General features: G+C 35.3%; 2 protein-coding genes across 2 annotated transcripts; one reads left to right on the forward strand and one right to left on the reverse strand.

The window, feature by feature from the left end:
• The first annotated feature begins 7,766 nt into the window (after window positions 1-7,766).
• On the forward strand, window positions 7,767-10,421 carry LOC143599677 (ubiquitin-conjugating enzyme E2 32-like). The gene is made up of 5 exons (XM_077077582.1): window positions 7,767-7,905; window positions 8,454-8,585; window positions 8,666-8,750; window positions 8,838-9,001; window positions 9,690-10,421. Exons 1-5 carry the CDS (start codon window positions 7,798-7,800, stop codon window positions 10,125-10,127), a joined length of 927 nt encoding a protein of 308 aa, XP_076933697.1. The 5' UTR covers window positions 7,767-7,797; the 3' UTR covers window positions 10,128-10,421.
• A 1,124-nt stretch (window positions 10,422-11,545) lies between these two features.
• Window positions 11,546-12,291, reverse strand: LOC143599674 (universal stress protein PHOS32-like). The gene is made up of 3 exons (XM_077077577.1): window positions 12,105-12,291; window positions 11,909-12,018; window positions 11,546-11,842 (listed from the first exon to the last, which is right to left on the reverse strand). Exons 1-3 carry the CDS (start codon window positions 12,274-12,276, stop codon window positions 11,648-11,650), a joined length of 477 nt encoding a protein of 158 aa, XP_076933692.1. The 5' UTR covers window positions 12,277-12,291; the 3' UTR covers window positions 11,546-11,647.
• Between the last annotated feature and the right edge of the window lie 8,041 nt (window positions 12,292-20,332).

Below are 20,332 nucleotides of genomic sequence, written 5' to 3' on the forward strand. Positions count from 1 at the left end.
TTACAAAATTTACCTTTCTGGAAACTAGACTCAGAATACTATATCCAAAAATCAAGAATCGATCAATAATAATTTTTTAACATCGAGTTACAGACCAATCAATAAACGAGAATGAATCTGTCAGCCAACTGTTCTCAACAAAACTCAAACCCTAACATGTTTATCACATCTCTGGGTTCTAATTAATCATGTTTAAAACCCCCGTTAGATTTGATCGCATGATGGTTGATGAAGTTTGGAGAAAGAAGAAAAGTGATGAAGAAGAGTATTGAGCTTCAATCGATGTTTATGAATTAGGTTTGTAATTGGGAGGAGTTGAAGATGATGGCCACGTGAAGCATAAAGTGTGTCCATTAACTAATAATAGTCACATTTGTTTTTTTGCTGTCACTATTAGCTTTTAGGCACACATCAAATATTATAAGTGGCTAACAAACAATATTATATGGTCACATAAACCTTTAAGTATGACCATATGTATTTTTAGCCACATATGAAACAATTAAAGTGTGACCATTAACTACTAATAATCACACGCTTTGTCTTAATTTCACCGTTAACTTTTAGCTACACATAAAACTTATAAGTGGCTAACAAACAATACTCCATGGTCACATATACCCGTAAGTGTGGCCATATATATTAGCTTTAGCCACATCATTAATAAATTACTGTAAGCATAGATAATATTTGGCCATAGTTTATTAAGTGTGGCTAATAAATATCACATTTTTGTGAAAATGTGGCTAACAGCTGCGTTTTTTGTCACACAAATTGAATAAGAGTGGCTAAAGGTTCCAGCATGTGTGTTTTTTGTCACACGAATCTAATATATGTGGCTAAAGGTTCTAACATGTGTGTTTTTAGTTCTAACAGGTGCGTTTTTAGTCACACGAATAACAAATGTGTGACGAAAGCGACCTTTAGCCACACATTTAGACCGAGGTGAGGCAAACCGCCCAGGGCATGTGTGTGGTCAAAAGCCAATATTCACGTAGTGGTCATAACCCCTTTCTTGTCTATCTCAGATATTATTAGGGTCTGATTCCTTTGTCCTTGTCTATCTCAGATATTGTTAGGGTCTGATCCCTTTCTTGTCTATCTCAGATATTATTAGGGTCTGATCCCTTAGTCCTTGTCTATCTAAGATATTATTAGGGTCTGATCCATTTCTTGTCTATCTCGGATATTATTAGGGTCTGATCCCTTTCTTGTCTATCTCATATATTATTAGGGCCTGATCCCTTTTTACTTCTCTATCTCAGATATTAGTAGGGTCTGATCCCTTTCTTCTCTATCTCAGATATTATTAGGGTCTGATCCCTCTTCTTCATCTTCGAGCATACTATCTTTACCTACCCATAACCTACCTATAATCACACTTAGTACATATATCTATCATACACATTCAGCTATCTTATACAAACCTCCCTTGTCAATACGTGCAATATCCGAAGATCGTTCACGTACCGACAAGATTTTATTCACATTAAACATATACGTAAATAACATATAAATCAAACATGGCATACACTTACCATTTAAGGTAAGTGTATTAACTATCACATCGAGTATGCACACAGCCCCAAAAACATAACTAGGAAATGGGGTTAGAAACTCACCTGAACTCGGTTACGTTCGCCGTTAATGGTTATTCTTTCTTTAGTTGTGCGCGACTAACTGTTTAATAAACACAATATCAAATACCGCTCTAGTCGTGCCTAACTCTTTGCTTAATTAATCTTAAACGTCTAAGCTGGTTTTACTTCATTGGATCTTTACACGGTTAGTTAATCGTTACTCGTTAACTTTTAAAGGTATCTTTCATTAATTAATAAACTTCAAGGGCTAATATGTAATTAAACCATTTTCCCTAAGTCAAGGGACTATTCTGCCATTCTTTCAAACTTCTAATTCGTCCCAGTCGCTTAACGAATGGTGTTCATAACGAATGAACCCAATCGTTTCTTCATAACGAACTGACTATTATAACGAATTACCCTTTTTGACGAATTTGCCACTATAACGAATTGGACCTCATAACGAATCGGTCCTCATAACGAATTGGATGGTGTTCATAACGAATGAACCCAATCGTTTCTTCATAACGAACTGACTATTATAACGAATCAGCCTTTTTGACGAATTTGCCACTATAACGAATTGGACCTCATAACGAATCGGTCCTCATAACGAATTGGACCTTAACGAACTGGTCATCATTATAACGAATTGGACCTTAACGAACTAGTCATCATCATAACGAATTGGACCTTAACGAATTAGTCATCATCATAACGAATTGGACCTTAACGAACTGGGGCTAGTTCACCATTCTTTCATTAACGAATCAATTCACGAATTAGGCTAGTTCGTTAAACCTCCGTTAACGAATTAGGGTTAGGTCAGGAACATTCTTTGACATCCTCAATCCTCTTACCCTATCTCCGGTGCTGCCTTTCCGGCGCCGAAAAACCGGGATCTCGCCGGAAAAGCGCGATCTTGCTTGTTTCCCACCGTTTTCACCGTTTTTCGTCCCGTTTTTCGTCACTTATAGTGACCCCTAAGCTCATCTTTTGACCAGTTTATACCCGATTCCACCCGGATCTCGTGACTTTAACGATTTAAGGTGTCGGCTCATCGTTTCGCGACTAGATCTAGCAGTTTTTTGTTCATACATTACCATACTATCATTACCTCGGGTCGGGATCGGTTCTTCTTCTTGGTTTCGGCTAGAGAGAGAGAGAGAGAATTATGAGAGAGAGCTTAAGTGTGTGTTTTGTGTGGTGTAAGGAATATGTGAAAATGAATGGACTAATGGGTGATTATGGTTTATATACTATGGGTCATGGGCTTGACCCATAGTCCATCTTCCTTCCTTTCTAATCCAAGTCAATTACCCATATTTCTTAACACAACACAAGCCCGACTCATAATAATTCGTACTTTCTTTTATTATTTCTCCACTAACTCGAGTAAACTTTCCCACCAATATTAAATAATATATTTAGTATTATTTTATAGAAATTTCGGGATGTTACAATCCTTTTTTCACCAATAACACCGGTAAAGAGAATGGGCTTTGGCTAGGTCGAATGATACCATCTCGAAGCATTTCATCGGTTAATTGGGTCATGACTTGTTTTTGGAAATGTGGGTAACAGTATGGTTTTACATTGACTGGTTGATTGTTATGCAATGGTATATGATGATCATGAGGCCGTGAAGGTGGTAAGGAATGTGGTGTGTCAAAGATGGTTTGGAAATTGGTAAGGAGTGTTGTGATTTGAGGATCTTGGTGAATAAGGGTATCGGTTGAGATTTGTGTTTGGTTTGGGTAATCTAACAATAATGCATGGAGGGTAGTGATTGAACTGTGACGCAGCATAGAGGATAGTGAACTAGAGGTGACAGGTTTGCTCATGGGTTCACCTTTGAGTGTGGTTTGGTTTCCATTAATGGTAAATGAGAGTTCAATGTCACACCCCAAACCACGGCCTAGGTGTATGACACATATGTTGGTACCACATTTGTAATTAAATCAGAGTTACATTTAAAAGCGGAAGTTTTTAGAAACATGTGAATTTAAAATAAAATATTTACATTCACAAAAGACGGGATTTAAAAGTCCCCGTTTAGTGTTTAGAGATTACTTGTTTTAATTACAAAACCACCATTAATATTATATTAAGTTTAACAAAAAAATCCGAGCCATCGTATAACTTGAGCACTTCGTCATCCCAAGCTCTAACCTTGTTCACCTGCAAAATGTTAAGAAAATACATCAGCAACGAATGCTGGTGAATATGCTGACGCTAAAAATATATTTCCTTTACTTGATCACCCCTCGAGATTACGTAGGTCTCGGCCCATCGTGGCTTAGGAATAACCAAGTTAAAACAACACAATTCATAAACTCAAGTCTCTATACTAGAAACCCCAGCAAACACCGCAGCGTTCGACTAGTTGAGTGCATATGCGTATACACAAGGTCATACTCCCCGCAGGCAGCGTAATTGTGACCAGGTGTGATGTGCCCATCACATATGTAAGGATCCAGAAAAACGTACACGATAGCCTGAGGCCAGTATTTATACCCTTGTTTATAAATGTTTTAGAGACATTTATTCTCATGTAAACCTTTTCATTTAACATGTTTGACTCGTTTTAAAACAAGTTTGTAAAGTTGTGGCGTATTCACCTTTTTTACTTGGATCGGCTTCAAACACCGTCCGAGGGTCTTTCCCGTTGCTATCTCCCACCTATAGTACGAGTATAACCTTTTGTTAGTTGGATATACGCTTAAGACCTTTAGTCTTTTATAATCTTTACCTAGATGAACCTTTAGTTCAAATCTCTTTTCTATACTTCAAAACCTTTAGTTAAAAATTATTATTTTCTTTTATAAATTAAAAGTCTTTCTTTTAATTTATATTATAAACTTTTAGTTTATTTTCGTAAAACCCTACGTTTCTTCTTCTCTAAGAAACGTTTTCTTTTCTTTTCTTTATTATATAAGAATAGTTATTATTACTTAAATAATATTTTATAACAAAGAATCACACACATATATATAATCATATACACATATATATAAATATTCATAATTTCTTTCTTTTTTTTTCTTTGTTATATTTTCTTTTATTTATCGAGGTATCGAGTATAACTTCGACTTAGGCTTTAAGCCTTTATAATATTTTATTATTATTTTATTTGGGCATTATGCCTACCTTCCTTGGCTTATACGAACCCTAAATAATCAAGCAGCACTTCGACGTCTTTCACCCTTTTCAATTCCTTCTTGATCAATACTTCACTTTGGCACGCAAAACGAGACACCAACACTTCTTCTCACACCGGCACGCTTCACGAGGTAAATCGTCAGGACGTCGGAATGGCAATCTCTTTCTTGATTGGAACGTCGGTGGAAAATGGCACGAATATCGAGGTATGAACACAGAAAACGAGGAATCGAGGGCGCGAACTTCGAGGTAATCGAGGGTATGAATCTTGGTGTTTAGAGAGATGCTAGAGAGAGAGAGAGAGAGAGAGGTGAGTGAGTTTTGGTGTGTGAATGGCTTGAACCCGAGCTCACTATTTATAGGCAAATCAGGCAGGGCATCGCGATACGCAATGACCTCCTTGGCTGGCCCGCCGCGTATCCCGACATAGCCTTGCGCAGTCACCATGTAGGTCTGCCACGTGGCGCCACGTGGTAGACATTGTGCCACGTGTTGACACATGGCGGACGATGTGCCACATGTTGCCACGTGGCGAACGGGGGTGCCACGTGTGGCCACGTGGCATGCCACGTGCCTCGCTGTCAGACAGCCTATCGCGATACGCGATGGGTTTCTCTTCTGATCCATCGCGTATCGCGATGGGTCAGGAAACCAGAGTTTTCTTTTTAAACCCTAAGGTTTGGAATTTGACATTTTTGGTCATTTGACTTTGGAAACTTGATGATTTGAACCCGATATTTTCACGATGTTACATTCAAGGACCGAAAATCGGCTGTGGTGGAACCTAGAGTTCCTAACCATGATATACCGAGGACGACATCGACACCTTGAATCGAGTAACAATTTTTATTATTATTGTATTTTAAGTTTAATAAATTTGTTGGTTTTTGGTTTTATAAAAATAATAATATAAAATTAAAGGGGCTTCGAAGCTCCCTCACCTATAGGTGGGCAAACAAACCGGTTAACTGAATCGACCCGAAAATTGAACCGAAACCAAACCGGTTTGAAACCGATTATGTAGAAACCGGTTTGAAACCGATTATGTAGAAACCGGTTTGGAATCGGTTTGTAGTTTTCTCCAGGGGCGGACCTATGGTATAGATGCGGGGGTCGGCCGTCCCCTGTGAGAAAAAAATATTTAGTGTTATATACACTATAAAATCCTGACCGACCCCTGTAAAATTTCGAAACCGACCCCTGTAAAATGTTAAAAAGTAGAGAAGAATAAAAGATTAATCTAAAAACCCACCAGAATTTATTCCGGCAAGCATTGTAGTTGCAGGTTTTTTTAGCAATTGAGTGGGGAAGATGGAACCAAGATGTCTACTATTTTGTTTTTTTATGTAGGTTAGCATAGATGTAAAATATAGGGTAATTTAATTTACAAGTACTTAAGATTTCTTTTTTCTTGTTATTTCAATGAAAGATGTGAAAAATTAATAATATTCTTTATACTTCAAAATAAAGGAAAAAATAAAGTGATAATATTGATTACTTGACTTTTTACTATATTATCCTACTCAATAATTTTAAAAATTAGTAAAAAGTTAATATACGTTAATAATGTAAACATATATATAATGAGCTTCCCGTTAAGAGTTTATGTCACCCAAACGATATCAATAGTCTTTAATTACATAGTCTTTTTTTATGTGATTTGAATCTAATCAAGGCTCAACATCAATTTAAATTTAAAGTGTAAGTAATCATCATTTTGATTTCAAGTATACTACTATTCAACTTTATAATTTTACGAATTTATATAATATGTATTTTATCCATTATTAAATGTATTATAAATATTATTTTATGAATAACTTGTATATATTTTATTAAGTGATGCATAAACTTTATTCTTATTATATTGCATATGCAAGTTAGTGTATTTTTGCAACTTGGGCCCAAGGCCCTGTCATCTAGGTCAGTCTGGTGATTGACGATTTTTTATGTGTTTATAATTAAATTTTTATCTTTTTATTATGTGACCCGACCCGATCCGCCTTGGACGAGCAGAAAATTTTTTAATATACATTGATGAATTAAGTGCCATTTTAGTAACTGTGGTTTGTTCAGTTACGCAAATTTAGTACCGTTTTTGATTTTTTGCAAATGACTACTTCATGTTTCTAAAACTTGCCATTTTAGTATTTTTTCTAACTCCGTCTATTTTTGTCCGTTAAGTCGGGGGTAAACCAGTAATTTCAGTTTTTTTTTCATAAACTCAAAAATTTATAGAGGTGACCGTGACTCGAACCCGCACCTATGGAATTAGCAAAGCTTTGACACGGAATGGACAAACCACCGCTGCTAGTGACTAAGTTATATGTAAATTGGTTTTAAATATTTTTATAATAGAAGTTTGAATAAACCCCAAATCCTCATAAACCCTAGAAATAAAATCCCTAAATTGATCGATAATTGTATTAAGTTAATGTGATTTGAGAGAGGGCTTACATAAGGACGTGCAAGAAGCATGAATCAATTACCTGATAAGAGGACCAATTAATGTCAGTTGACTAGTTCAAGGTTCCGGTCGTTGGCGAGTTTAAAGATAATCACAGAGTAGTCATTTGCAAAATAGATTCCTGGATCCGCCACTGGTTTTCTCTACCAAAACCGGTTTCAAACCAGTTAACTGAACCAAAACCGACCAAAACCGGACAAAAACCGATCAAAACCCGAACCGAAACCGATCGTAACATGGTAAGAAACCGGTTTCAACCCAAACCGAAATCGATCATAAACCAATTTTGTCTTTTGTTGATCAAAACGAAGCGGTTTTAAGTTTTAAGCCGGTTTATACACCTCTACCCTCACCATAGAAGGACATCTTTAAAGTTTTAGTTTAAAGCCCCCAATACCTACATAGGGATAACGTGGGCTATGGTGATGGTCCGAAACCATGATGTACTTGGTTGTGTCGAAAACCAAGTACCAAACACCCACATGTAGAAATACCACGTCGTCATGAGATAACAACACCACCTCCCTTGAAAACCAGTTTTCCCCAATTCAAATCTCACCCAGATCCATTCTTTCTTGAATCTGAAAAATGGGTGACAAGTACAACATGAAGAATCCATCCGTCAAGAGGATTCTTCAGGAGGTCAAAGAGATGCAATCCAACCCCTCTGATGATTTCATGAGCCTCCCTCTTGAGGTAATTCTTCTAATTGCGCTTCAATTTTCTTATTGGCTTAAAAACTCTACATCTGGGTTGGTTTGATTTATTAGTCTTGAATAATATCTGGGTCGATGTTCAATTGCTCTCATATTTGCATAAAATTCAACATTTTTATGACTTTTGAGCATCAAAATTGGGGATTTTTAGGATTTTACTTTGTATTTTGTTTCGATTATACTATGAAATGATAAATTTCAAAGCAGAAAGTTTAAAAAATGACCCCAATTTTTTTATTCTATCAATACGTTTGTTTGAATTTCCATATCAAACTGAGAGTTTTTCAAATGAGGCATAATTAGCTTCTGTTTCACCGTTAAGTGGTGGTAAATAGGTAAATTTAACTAAAAAATTTGTTTTAGGAAATATCAAAGTATTATAATTAAGGTGGCACGCTGATAAGTAGAATATATAAATAGCTTGAGTTTTGTAGGGAGTATGAAATGAATGTTTTGTTTATAAGCTAAAGGTAGAAAATATATTACCGATTACTAATTCAGTAATCTGGTTATGCATTAATTTTGTAGGAAAATATATTTGAATGGCAATTTGCGATCAGGGGACCAAGTGATACTGAATTTGAAGGAGGAATCTATCATGGTCGGATTCAGTTGCCTTCAGAGTACCCGTTCAAACCACCATCATTTATGTTGTTGACGGTATTGTTTTCTTCTTAACCTATTGATTTTGTATATTTATTATTTTGTATACCAGATTAACCCAATCATTATTGTTACAGCCGAATGGACGTTTTGAAACTCAAACCAAGATATGTTTAAGCATCTCAAATCACCATCCTGAGCATTGGCAGCCATCGTGGAGTGGTAAATAGTATTTCTTCTTATCTATTTTCTTTCTTGTATAAATGATTATTTTATGTTTGTTATAACTGACATATGTTTCTCTTGCAGTTCGAACTGCTTTAACAGCACTTATTGCATTTATGCCCACCAACCCGAATGGCGCGTTGGGATCATTGGATTATAAGAAAGACGAAAGGCGTGCTCTTGCCATTAATTCACGTGAAGCAGCCCCTAAATTTGGTACCCCGGATCGTCAAAAGCTCATTGATGAGGTCTTATTTTAATTACTCTTATTTAACTTTTTAGTTACAAATATGTCAAATACTATAAAAGCCAACATAAGGATTTTCTCATATTGTTCCTTAACAATTTTCCGCACATAAAAAAACAATTTACTTTCTTTCTCCTCTCATAAAAGTCTCTTAAACAAAATTGTGAATCATTTACAATACATGTGGAAAGGAAAGTCGGTTCAATTTTTGTTTTTTCTTCTCTATTTTTTAATTTTATAATTTTTCTAAATAAATGTAATCAAAATATATGAGTTTGGATGACATAACAAAATAAAATAAAAAAACTAAAAACATTTGAAATGAATTGTGTAAATATAAAATTGTTGAAAATTATCTAAACAAATTGTTTTATCGCTATTATAATGTAATTTATATAATATTTTCATTCAATCATAACTAAGAGAGATATTTTTCAAATTTAACATGTTAAGGGATTTAAATGATAAAGACAGAAAATATGTTGGTTATTTATGTGCAAAATATTGTTAAGGGATTTTTACAAGGATAAACAGAAAGTATGTTAGTTTTTTATGTGCAAAAAGTTGTTTGAGACTTTACGAGAAAATTACAGAAACTGTGTTGGTTTTTTTTATAGTATTTGCCCTTGCAAATATTATTCAAAGTTGACCTTTTCAAGATTGTTTGTTAACACCTTGTGATTATTCAGATTCATGAATATATGATCAGCAAGGCGCCTCTAGTCTCTCAACCGAGTTCTGAAGACGCTTTAGAGCAGCCAGCGCCTGCCGCCAGTGACGTGGCGGCAGGTGAAGAAGCTCCTGCGAGTCCTGAAGATACCATCACTGAGATAACTGAACATGAAGAACAAGAGGTTGAAGAAAACCATGAAGTTGTTGGTGAAGAAGTTACAGAACCAGACGTGCCAAAGGTGTCAATGCAGGTAGCTAATGCTGTACCTTCTGCAGTATCTTCTGTACGTACAGTGGAGCCACGCCAGCAGCAGGTGGTGAGGGTTCAGAAACCTGCTGATGACCGTTTGTTTACGTGGGCGGCTGTTGGACTTGCTATTGCTATTATGGTGCTTCTGTTGAAGAAGTTCATGAAAGCAAGTGGACATGGTGCGGTTTTCATGGACGAATCTTGAAATTTGACATTTATTTGCCTATAGTTTGGCTTATAATATTTTCAGTTATCTGTCGTTATGTTTCAGTTATGATTTGACTTAATGACAGGGGTAATAATATTGTACATGAGAAAATGTTTTAGTATATATAGTTATATATCAGCAACAGCTGATGGTGAAGGTCTTTAATGTTATCGTGACTTGCTTGTTGTGTAATGGAAGTTGTATCTTTGGATATGTTGGCTCGTAACCTTTTCAGTTATCTGTCGTATGCTCTTTGATGTGAAAAGTTGAAGTTATGGTTTGTTTCCATCAGTCCTGTTATTACCCTACCTCTATACTGTGTGATAGCCGAATGAGTCAAACCAACTTGCTGATCAGTTATTACTGATTTAGAAAGTCTGGTCAACACTTTTTAGACCAGACCTTTGGTAGCCAAAATCATTGTATAGGAAAACCAAACTATTCAACATTAAAAAGATCTATTATGTTTCCAACAATTTGGCATCTTTATGGTTTCCCGGTTTGCATTTATAACAAAAAAAGTTAACACAAATAAGATGGAAGCTTGTATATATCATGTCGAACCTTAAATATTAACTCTTGCCATAACATAACATACAACTACAGGTCTACTAGCTAGAGGTCACAAATAAGCGGTACATCGGATTTGAGGTGTAAAAGAAAAAAGGTTTAGGGACCCGAATTCGGTATTGTCATCACTTCATTTTCCAAGAACTGGTTCGATGCCCTACCTGGTTCCACCGTTACCCGGTAATTGACTTGTTGACTAGAACTGGAACCGCAACCGTTATGACGTCTAGTACACCTGTACATTGGATGTTGACTCTGCCATTTTGTAATATAATAAGCCCAACTCACAAGTCTACTTACAAGTAGGGTTGTTCAAAGGTTTGGTTCGGTCGGTTAACCAGTTTTGATGAAAATTTTGAGTCGAACTGCTAACTAGGTTTTGGATAATTACAAACAAATCTGTTCATGTTGGTCAAATCAGCCAAATCGACGAGATCTTGTGGGCGTGTGGTTTAACAGTTTGGTTTTGACGATTAATGATTATAGACAAATCGTTTGCTAGGTTTTGCACAATTTCAAAGCGTAGTCCTTACTGGTATGGTTTTTATTCGATATAAACCACAAACTAAAATCTTTTGATAAACCGAAAATTAAAAAGTCGGGAGACTAGATTCTTTTTAAAAATCCAACCATGGACCGATTTAGATAATCCCGTGGTCGGATTTAAAGCGATTTAGATATTTGTGGTTATGGCAGATCGGATTACACGGGTCCTCAACACGACCACGTACGAAACAAAAAAGATACTATCTTACTTGTTGAGCTAGTAATCACAAGAGAAACACTCCAAAGTGAAAATGAAAGAAACCATGGAGAAACAATGAAGTTATAAAGGTTGAAAATGTTTTAGTTCCAAGACAAATAACTAAAGGAAACTCCACATGAGGGATTATTCACTACAAACTTGGTTGGTAGACTTAGATCACATCATAGCAGCTATGATGACATCAAGCATGCTTCACGACCGTCACCGGGCAAGAACTCTGATTCACGACATAGTTGCTCACACTGCCCATAATAGCCCTCTTCAACTTGCCAAGCCCGCGGTTCCCTATAACGAGATAGTCTATCGGAACACTATCGACGGCCTCACATAGTTTCTCTCGGGGATCTCCCCAGAATATTTTCATGAGAACAACGACCTACAAATAATAAATATTTAATCATATACTACGAGAATGAATATATAGGAGGGAAAACTTAGTTACCTCTTTTTGTGTTGCGGCGGAACTAACGACATCTAGTGTTTCGGCATCAGGCGTGGTCCCGTATTTCTTCATGATATTGGGGTCCTTAAGCTCGGCCAAGGGGATCAAAGCTGAAAGCAGAAATATAGAATTAGAATGAATATATATATATATATAGTACGTAAACACACATGATCGATGAAGCAAAGCAACTTACGAGATCCTGTGGCTTCCCAGAGCTGGACCTCGGTCTGATCGTAGGCATCGGGGCGGATGGTGAGGAGGATAAGGTGATCTCCTTTCCTCACAACGTTGTCGATTGCCCATTGCAACGCTGCTAGGCTCCCCACCGAGAAATCTACCGCTACTCCGATCCTTCTCTCACTCATCTTTCTCAATTCTTCTTCTTCGACTTTAGTTCTTCTCTCTCTATATATGTATATATCACACACTACTCTCTCTCTTACTCAACAAGTGGCTGTCTTGTCGGGACATTTGTGTGGTGTGGTGATTGGCCACCACTTGTGAATTAGTCGTATGCCTTAGTTTTAGCTTCTACTATATGCTAAAAACTTGTACTATAAGTTTAAGATGGATATTTTGAAAAACTAAAAAATAGTGTTAGGAGCATAACACAAATAGAGAATATGTCCATCGACAAGCTAAAATGAATTGAGTCTTGTGGATGTGTCACAAATCATATTTATTAATCAACCAATAATCCACAAATATATGAGCAACAACGATTAAGTAAAAGAATCGATTAGCAGCAAACGATTCACTAATTTTGATTAAGGGATTAAAAAAAGGAGCGTACATAAGATGAGAGCATACAAGCCACTTAAATAGAAAACAAAAACAAATGTAAAAGAGGTGAGCAATGGCTCTACCCATAAGACTCGGTACTAACATAACTGAGCCAATGACTCTTATTCAAAGTCATAGAAACTGAAAAATAGGACTGGATAATGAATCACATGCTGTATAAGTTTGTATAATTATTTGACACCCCCCCCCCCCCGATGCAAACTCCATAACTCATAGAAGGTGTCTGAAGTACACAATTTTTTCTCTTGATCGTGCCTTTGTTAGAATGTCGGCCAACTGTTCATTAGTATTTCAATGCTCAAGCCAACCTGTTCTCGTGTCACCATTTCTCAGGTAAAATGGTGTTTGAGTTCAATATGTTTATTGCGACTATGAAGAATTGAATTCTTACTCAGGTTAATTGCTAACATGTTGTCAGAATAAATGATATCATAGATCTCCAATGATCCTTCGCAACCATATGGGTTAACATGTTGATGTTGTGGCTGAAATGTACCCCGCCTGTCACATCCAAACCTAAAGACAGAACATGTTGAGGCGCGACAATATTTGTATCATAGCTCAAATACAATAAAATAATAATAATTGTCAATATTTAAATTTTATTCATTCGAAAACAATTGTACACAAAAAATTTAAAAGTTAAAAGAAAATATATAACAATTGTTCTAATTCGTATTAATTACCCTAAAGTCCAATCTAAGTTCACCACTTCAAACTATGTGAAATAACAACCTGTAATATGCAAAAAAATAATTTGTCAACAATGAGTTATTCACAGTTTGGTGTAATAATAATAATAATAATAATAATAATAATAATAATAATAATAATAATAATAATAATAATAATAATAATATTGACGGCAAATAAAACAATTCCCTGCGTTAGCGAGTTGCATCAATTAACATAAACAAAATAGATGTGTCTTTTCAGCATGCCACTAGATTCGTACGTGTTTACTCGGATAAGTTCGCAACCAATAATTGTGTCTTTTTGAACATGCCACAAGATTCAGACATGTCTACTCGGACAACGTATGATCATACTATGAGGATGTGATACCAACCAACCATAAAAGCAGTAAACACATAACTTATATAGAAATCAACAATTAATCGAGAGATATCACAACCACCGAAATAAGAGAATTTTGTTTGAATGAAATAATATAATAATAGTAGTTTATAGTTAGGATTACTATATAGAATAGTAACCAAGTTTTGTAATTATTCTAAATAGGTCACTTTTAAAATATTGTGTTCCAATTAGGTCACTAAAGTTTCCTTTGTGTTCTAATCCTAGATATTTTTGCAAACCAATATAACATGTTATCCATGTAAAATATCTAGGACTGGAACACAAAGGAAACTTTAGTGACATGATTGAAACAAAATATTTTATAAGTAACCTGATTGGAACAATTTCAAAACTTGATTACTATTTTATAGAGTAAATCTCTTTATAGTACGCATAATGCCTCCCCAAAACAAAAATAGGAAAAAGGGGATGTGACTACTTACCTTAAAATAGAAATAGGCAGTTTTGAGAAGACAAGTAAAGCGGACTAGTTAGTTTCACGAGAAGTCCTAAAGATATGTCCTAATTTTAGAAGTACAACTAAATAAATAAACTACTCATAAAAACGAACAAAACATGACTTTATAGGTTTATAACGGATTTGGTGATCGATAAAGCGTTGAATATATTTTATTTAAATTTTGTAACGCTGAGTTAAAAAAGTGTAGATGATTATTCTAAACAAATGTTGATACATCGTTTGTCGTCTCGGTCTTTGTTTAACATATATTGAAGAATAGTTTAATCTATAGGGGTATTTTGGTAAAATAATGTAAGACTCATTCGTTAGAGTTATAATAAAGAATGAGTCCGCGTGTTTTGTTCCTCATTCATTAAGGTTGTTTAAGGAATGTCTGCTAACGTATGTATTGTCATTCGTTATGATATGTATTACGAATGACTTAGCGAATGGGAGACTCATTCGTTAGGCATGTTTAACGAAAGACCCATCTCCTATATATACCCCATGTAACTTATTGTAATTAACAGAGTTCTTATATAATCACGAATTGCCTCGTTACTCTGTCAAAATTCTCTCTCAACACACGCATTACACACAATTAACGTTATTGATCCATAACATGATTATATCGAAGACTAGATCATTCGGATTGAATCCAGACGTGGTTTCTCAAGTGGTATATGTAACATCCAACTTTTGATGATAATAATAGAAGAAATTTTGTTTATTCAATAACGTGTCGTGTATCCGTTTAGATAAATAAACTATAAGAGGGTGGACTTGGATATTAAAAGATGGAATAAGAGATGGTAATGGGCCTTAGGTCCATGGGCTTAAGGGAGTATAAATACTCCTTAAACCCTAATCCTTTCCATTTTTATTCATATCTACATCATAGCCTACAACTTCAAAAACACACACACCCTCCTATATCCCGAGCCAAGATCCGAAGGTGAAAACCCTAGCTCGTTGGTGGTAGAACATCGTGACAAACAAAACCTACATCAAGACTAGATCGTGTTTGTAAAGAGATTCGTTTAAAGGGACGTATATAACGAAAACTCGTTCGGTTCGTTTAGTAATCCTAGATCTATACGAATATGGTCAAAACGAACCAAACGAAATGAATCCTGTTAAAATTCGTTAACGTATAATGGGTTACTTGTTAGTATGAAGAAGCCGCATTATATATGAATCAAATACACATTTTAAACCCGATGTTTGGATGTTGGGTTGATTGGGGTTTGTTGGCGCTGGGAATACGAGTTCAATGATACTAAGTTTGTGTTGTTTCATCGCGATATGAAGTTTAATCACAGATCTGGTTCAAGTTGACCCATATATGTTCTTGACGATTTTGACTTTGACCCCTGAGTCAAAGATTGGATAAGAACTGATGCTCATTCGCTATGCTAAACGAGTCGCCGGTCATTCGTTAAACGGTCATAATGAATAAGGATCCATTCGCATGTCTTTGATAACGAATGAACCTCTCATTCGTTTTACAGAATTAACGAATGGCATTCGTCATTTGTTATCTCCTATTCGCCATATTAAGACATCGAATAAAGCCATTCGCTATAAGATACGCTTGCATGCTCTTGTAACGAATGAGCCCTCATTCGTCTTATAGAAAGCACGAATGGCCTTAGCTATTCATTATGCACTCATTCGTCTCAGATCAAGCCATTCGTTATGATAGCAAATGATGCTTAACCAGAACCCATTCTTCATAACGAATGAATTAGAGAATAAAATAATAATTTAAGAATTCTAATGAAATTTGTGTTAAGGCAGTTAATGAAAATAAATTTTTCATTAACCCCAGCCAGAGGCTCAGCTCCTTGGACCCTGCTAGGGGCTGCCGCCCCTAGACCCTGCTACCAGGGGTGCTGCCCCCGGACCCCCATAGTTAGGGGTTACCATAACTTAGAAGTACGATATAGTTAGAAGTAGAGGTGGCAAATGGGTTGAGTTGGGTCGAACGAGTCATGGGTTGAAATGAGTCATGGGTCAAAACGAGTATGAGTCATAATGAGTTTGGGTCAAAACGGGTCAATTAAAAAAAGGTTGTTTTGGTTTAGGTCAAAACAGGTTAGGGTCGAACCGGGTTTTGAATGTTTTTTTTTGTGAATGATAATAATGGCGGAAACATATTAGTTTTTTTAGATTTTTCGTTTTTTATTTATATTTTAAGTTATGATTTTTTTATTATTTTTTTTGAATTTTTTTAGGGGTTTTCTATTAAGATTAAAAACCCTCAAAAAAAAATTCAAAAATAATAATAAAAAAATTATAACTCAAAATATAAATCATAAACAAAAAAATAAAAACACTAAAATGTTTCCTACGTTGTCCTCGTTCCATAAAAAAAAAACCCAAATAGAATCGAACCGAAACCGAAAAAATCGACGAAAGTGAAACAAAGAAACAAAAAGCCAAAACCGGACCACATCAATCGAAATCGAAAAAATCAATCAAGACGAAACTAAAAGAATTCAAACCGAACAAAAACAAAACTGAAAAATCGAACTAAAACGAGTCCGGAATCGACCAGAAAGAAACAAAAGAAACCAAAACCCAACACGTCACCGGTGAAAACTCGTGTTGGCTTGAAACCTGAACCGAACCCGTTCCAATCTGAAATCCGTTTCGTGCCGAAACCTGTCTTGTACGAAAACCCGTTCTGATCCGTAACCTGACACATTTCCTTAGGACACTAACCCACATCGACCCATTTCTTTGAACTTGTCGACCCATTTTAACCCGAAAATAAAAGTATGGAATTTCAAATGACTCATTTTGACCCATTTAGTTAAAACCTTTTACCCAAACCAACTCATTTAACTTTTAAAACAACTCAAATTGACTCATTTGAAAGAGTTTGGGTCAAGATTTCCACCCCTAGTTAGAAGTAGTTAATTGATATGCGTAATTGTTATACACATAGCCGCACTCAGTTGAGTTTCTAGCTCCACTTCTTGTTATGTTTTTAGGGCTGTGTGCATACTCAGTGTGAACATTAATACACTTACCTTAAATGGTAAGTGTATGCTATAACGATTGATGTGATAGTATGTACGAATGTTATGAATGAATGCTTGTCGGTGCGTGAACGATCTTCGATATTGCACGTATCGCCAGGGAAAGTAATGTGTAGTATGCCTAGTATGAAATATTTATGTATAAAAGTATGTAATGAAATGAGTATGTACGAAAGTATGATTATATAAAGAAAGGTATGGTTATAGGACGGATGGAAGGTATGGTTAAGAGGGAACAAACCCTAATAATATTTGCGAATGTAGGGAACATACCCTAATTATATCTGCGAATGTAGGGAACATACCCTAATAATATATGCGAAGGTTTTAGGGCGGAATGCTCTTTAAAACATATATGCATGAATAAAAGTATGTATGTAAGTATGAAAGAAAGAATGAAAGTATGTAAGTATGTAAGGAAAGATGAAAATATGTATCTTCGAATACATATTTATGTAAGTATATGAATGTAATGTATGTTGCCTGATTAACTAGAACTCACTTTACGTAGATGACTTTTAGTATGCACGCATGTGAGTAGGATGAGGAAACTTGAGAACGACACATGGTAGAAGAATAAGAAGCTGGCATATGAAGACATGTGATGTTTTTTATTAAATAAAGTTTTTATGTTGAAAGACAAGAGGTGATAAGACAAGATTTTAAATGACATGTAATATCATGGTTGAAGTTTATATTCCGCGAAAAGTTTTAATCTACTATGATATTTATAACTGTGTTTATGAGTAAATCCAACGTCCAATGTAGGGCACCGGGAACGGGGCCTTATAGTATAAGAGCTATGCGTCTGATTGATCACGTTCTGGACCTTAATTAGAGACAATTGATTTATGTTTTGAGATCTAATTGTATTTGAATTGAACGAAAATTGATTACAGACTTTATAGACTTGGAATTAATCAATCAAAGATAATAGAGATGATAATTGATCATGATTTGGTTATAGGATTGTTCGTAATGGTCTGTTGATGTTATGGGCTGGCTTAATTTTATTAATTTGATGTTAAGGATTGGTTTAGGATTTAGCGGGAATGAAGGTTCAAATGTATGATTTTGACTTTTTGAGTAAAAAATGAAGCTGGGATTGACAATTTTGAGGTGAATTAGTGTGATAGTGCGTTCGAATTCGTGTTCGAAATGGTTCAGAATTGAATTGCGAGTGGTTTAGTGTAATTTGGATTGGCTTGTTGTGGTTCGGATTGGGTTTGAGTATGGTAAATTGGAAATGATAATGAACTCATTCGTTAATGATTAAAGGTTAACGATTGATGGTCACGAATAGTGTTTAGTTTTCACGAATGAAGATAACAAATAGCTATCACGAATGAAGGATCACGATGACGAATCAATCACCTGAATAACTTAATGAATGGCTGACGAATGTGGTAACGGATAAGATAACGGATGGCTTTGTAGCGAATGAATTTCTATGACGAATGAGGCTTCACTTGATAATGAATGAGTGATGACGAATGAACTTAAAATGGCGAATACCTGGTAACGAATCAGCTACAATAACGAATGAGTTTATTATTCTGCTGTAACAAACTTGACATGTGGCATGAATCAGTTACAATCCGATAATAAGTGAGCATGAGACAGGTAACGAATGAGTGATTAAGCCATAATGACCGGTACTATGAATCTTCTAATCTTCAAACGAATTTCCAGATCTGGAAATTTTCCAGATCCAAACGAGAATTCAGACAAACACAAACCTAAGGATAATTTGATCAAAACATAACCAATTTTCACACACGAATGCTTAAACAACTCGTAACAATCCCACAGGCAAACCTTGATCAATCTAAACCTCTATAATCAATCCGAACACAGTCCAAAATCCAAAAAAAAACTCAAACAGATACCTGTGTTTATTCAACACCCAAATTCAATCCAATTCCATATCCAACCAATACAATAATCTAATTCAACCTTCACAAATCACACACTACTAAAACCAAATCGAAATCCAGTTAAATAATCATCCAATTAACATCTCAACATGCTAATTCAATGAAAACTGATAAACAGAGACTCGGATCTATAATTAACAATTAAAATATGAGTAATCAATCAATTCATGATGAATACCTTAACATAAACACAATCTAACCTTGGTAAGCTCTGATACCACTTGTTGAAAACGCGAGAGAGCTTCAATCGATTGAATATGTAATATTGATTAGACACATCATCTAGTTATATGATGTATGTATATGTATAATATGCTTAATAATGTTAACGAAGTGTTGAATGAGTAATCAGACATATTAACGACAAGGGAGAAAATACTTTTAAAACACTTAAATTAATATGAGGCTGAACAGCCTAATTATAGAAGATGAATGCCATTAGTTACACATTCCGTTATGAATGACCTTCATTTGTCTTACTACATAAATAACCAAAATGGTATAGCGAATGACTCATTCGCTATACCCCATTCGTCAACATTCCATGACGAATGGATACAATATATAACGAATAATATCCATTCATTAAACATCCTTAACGAATAGACAGTGATAAATACGATTGGTCTTATTTGTTAAACATCATTAACGAATGAGCCATAATCTTAACGGATAGGAATTATAAATTACTAACATTCCCTTACATTAAAATAATAATAAATTACATAATGATTACAAAGACTCGAGATGACCAAAACCATGCACTAACAGAACCTGCCGGTATTGTGAGTGATGAAGAGAATGTTGAGAAAGTAGAGATGATCAAGATGTATGGGTGATTGTCAAGGTATTCTAATTGAAAAAGGAACGAAAGGATGAGGCTGCGTAGTGTAGCGAGTATGAAAGGAAGATGCTAAGAAGAATGTAGTTGTGTACCTTAGGCTTTATAGAAGAGACCAATAGCGATACTTTCGTTAAAATTATGAGGATGGATAAGAATTGTAAGGTCGAACTAGAGGGACGTGACTTCCTTTCTACTCTTTATGTTTGATCTTAAGAGAGTTAGATGCCGTTTAAGAATGGAATTGTTGTT

The sequence above is a fragment of the Bidens hawaiensis genome, unplaced genomic scaffold (genome assembly GCF_021521415.1).
Source record: "Bidens hawaiensis isolate Kalapana, Puna unplaced genomic scaffold, B.hawaiensis_p1.1 tig00052509_1, whole genome shotgun sequence".
Taxonomy (NCBI): domain Eukaryota; kingdom Viridiplantae; phylum Streptophyta; class Magnoliopsida; order Asterales; family Asteraceae; genus Bidens; species Bidens hawaiensis.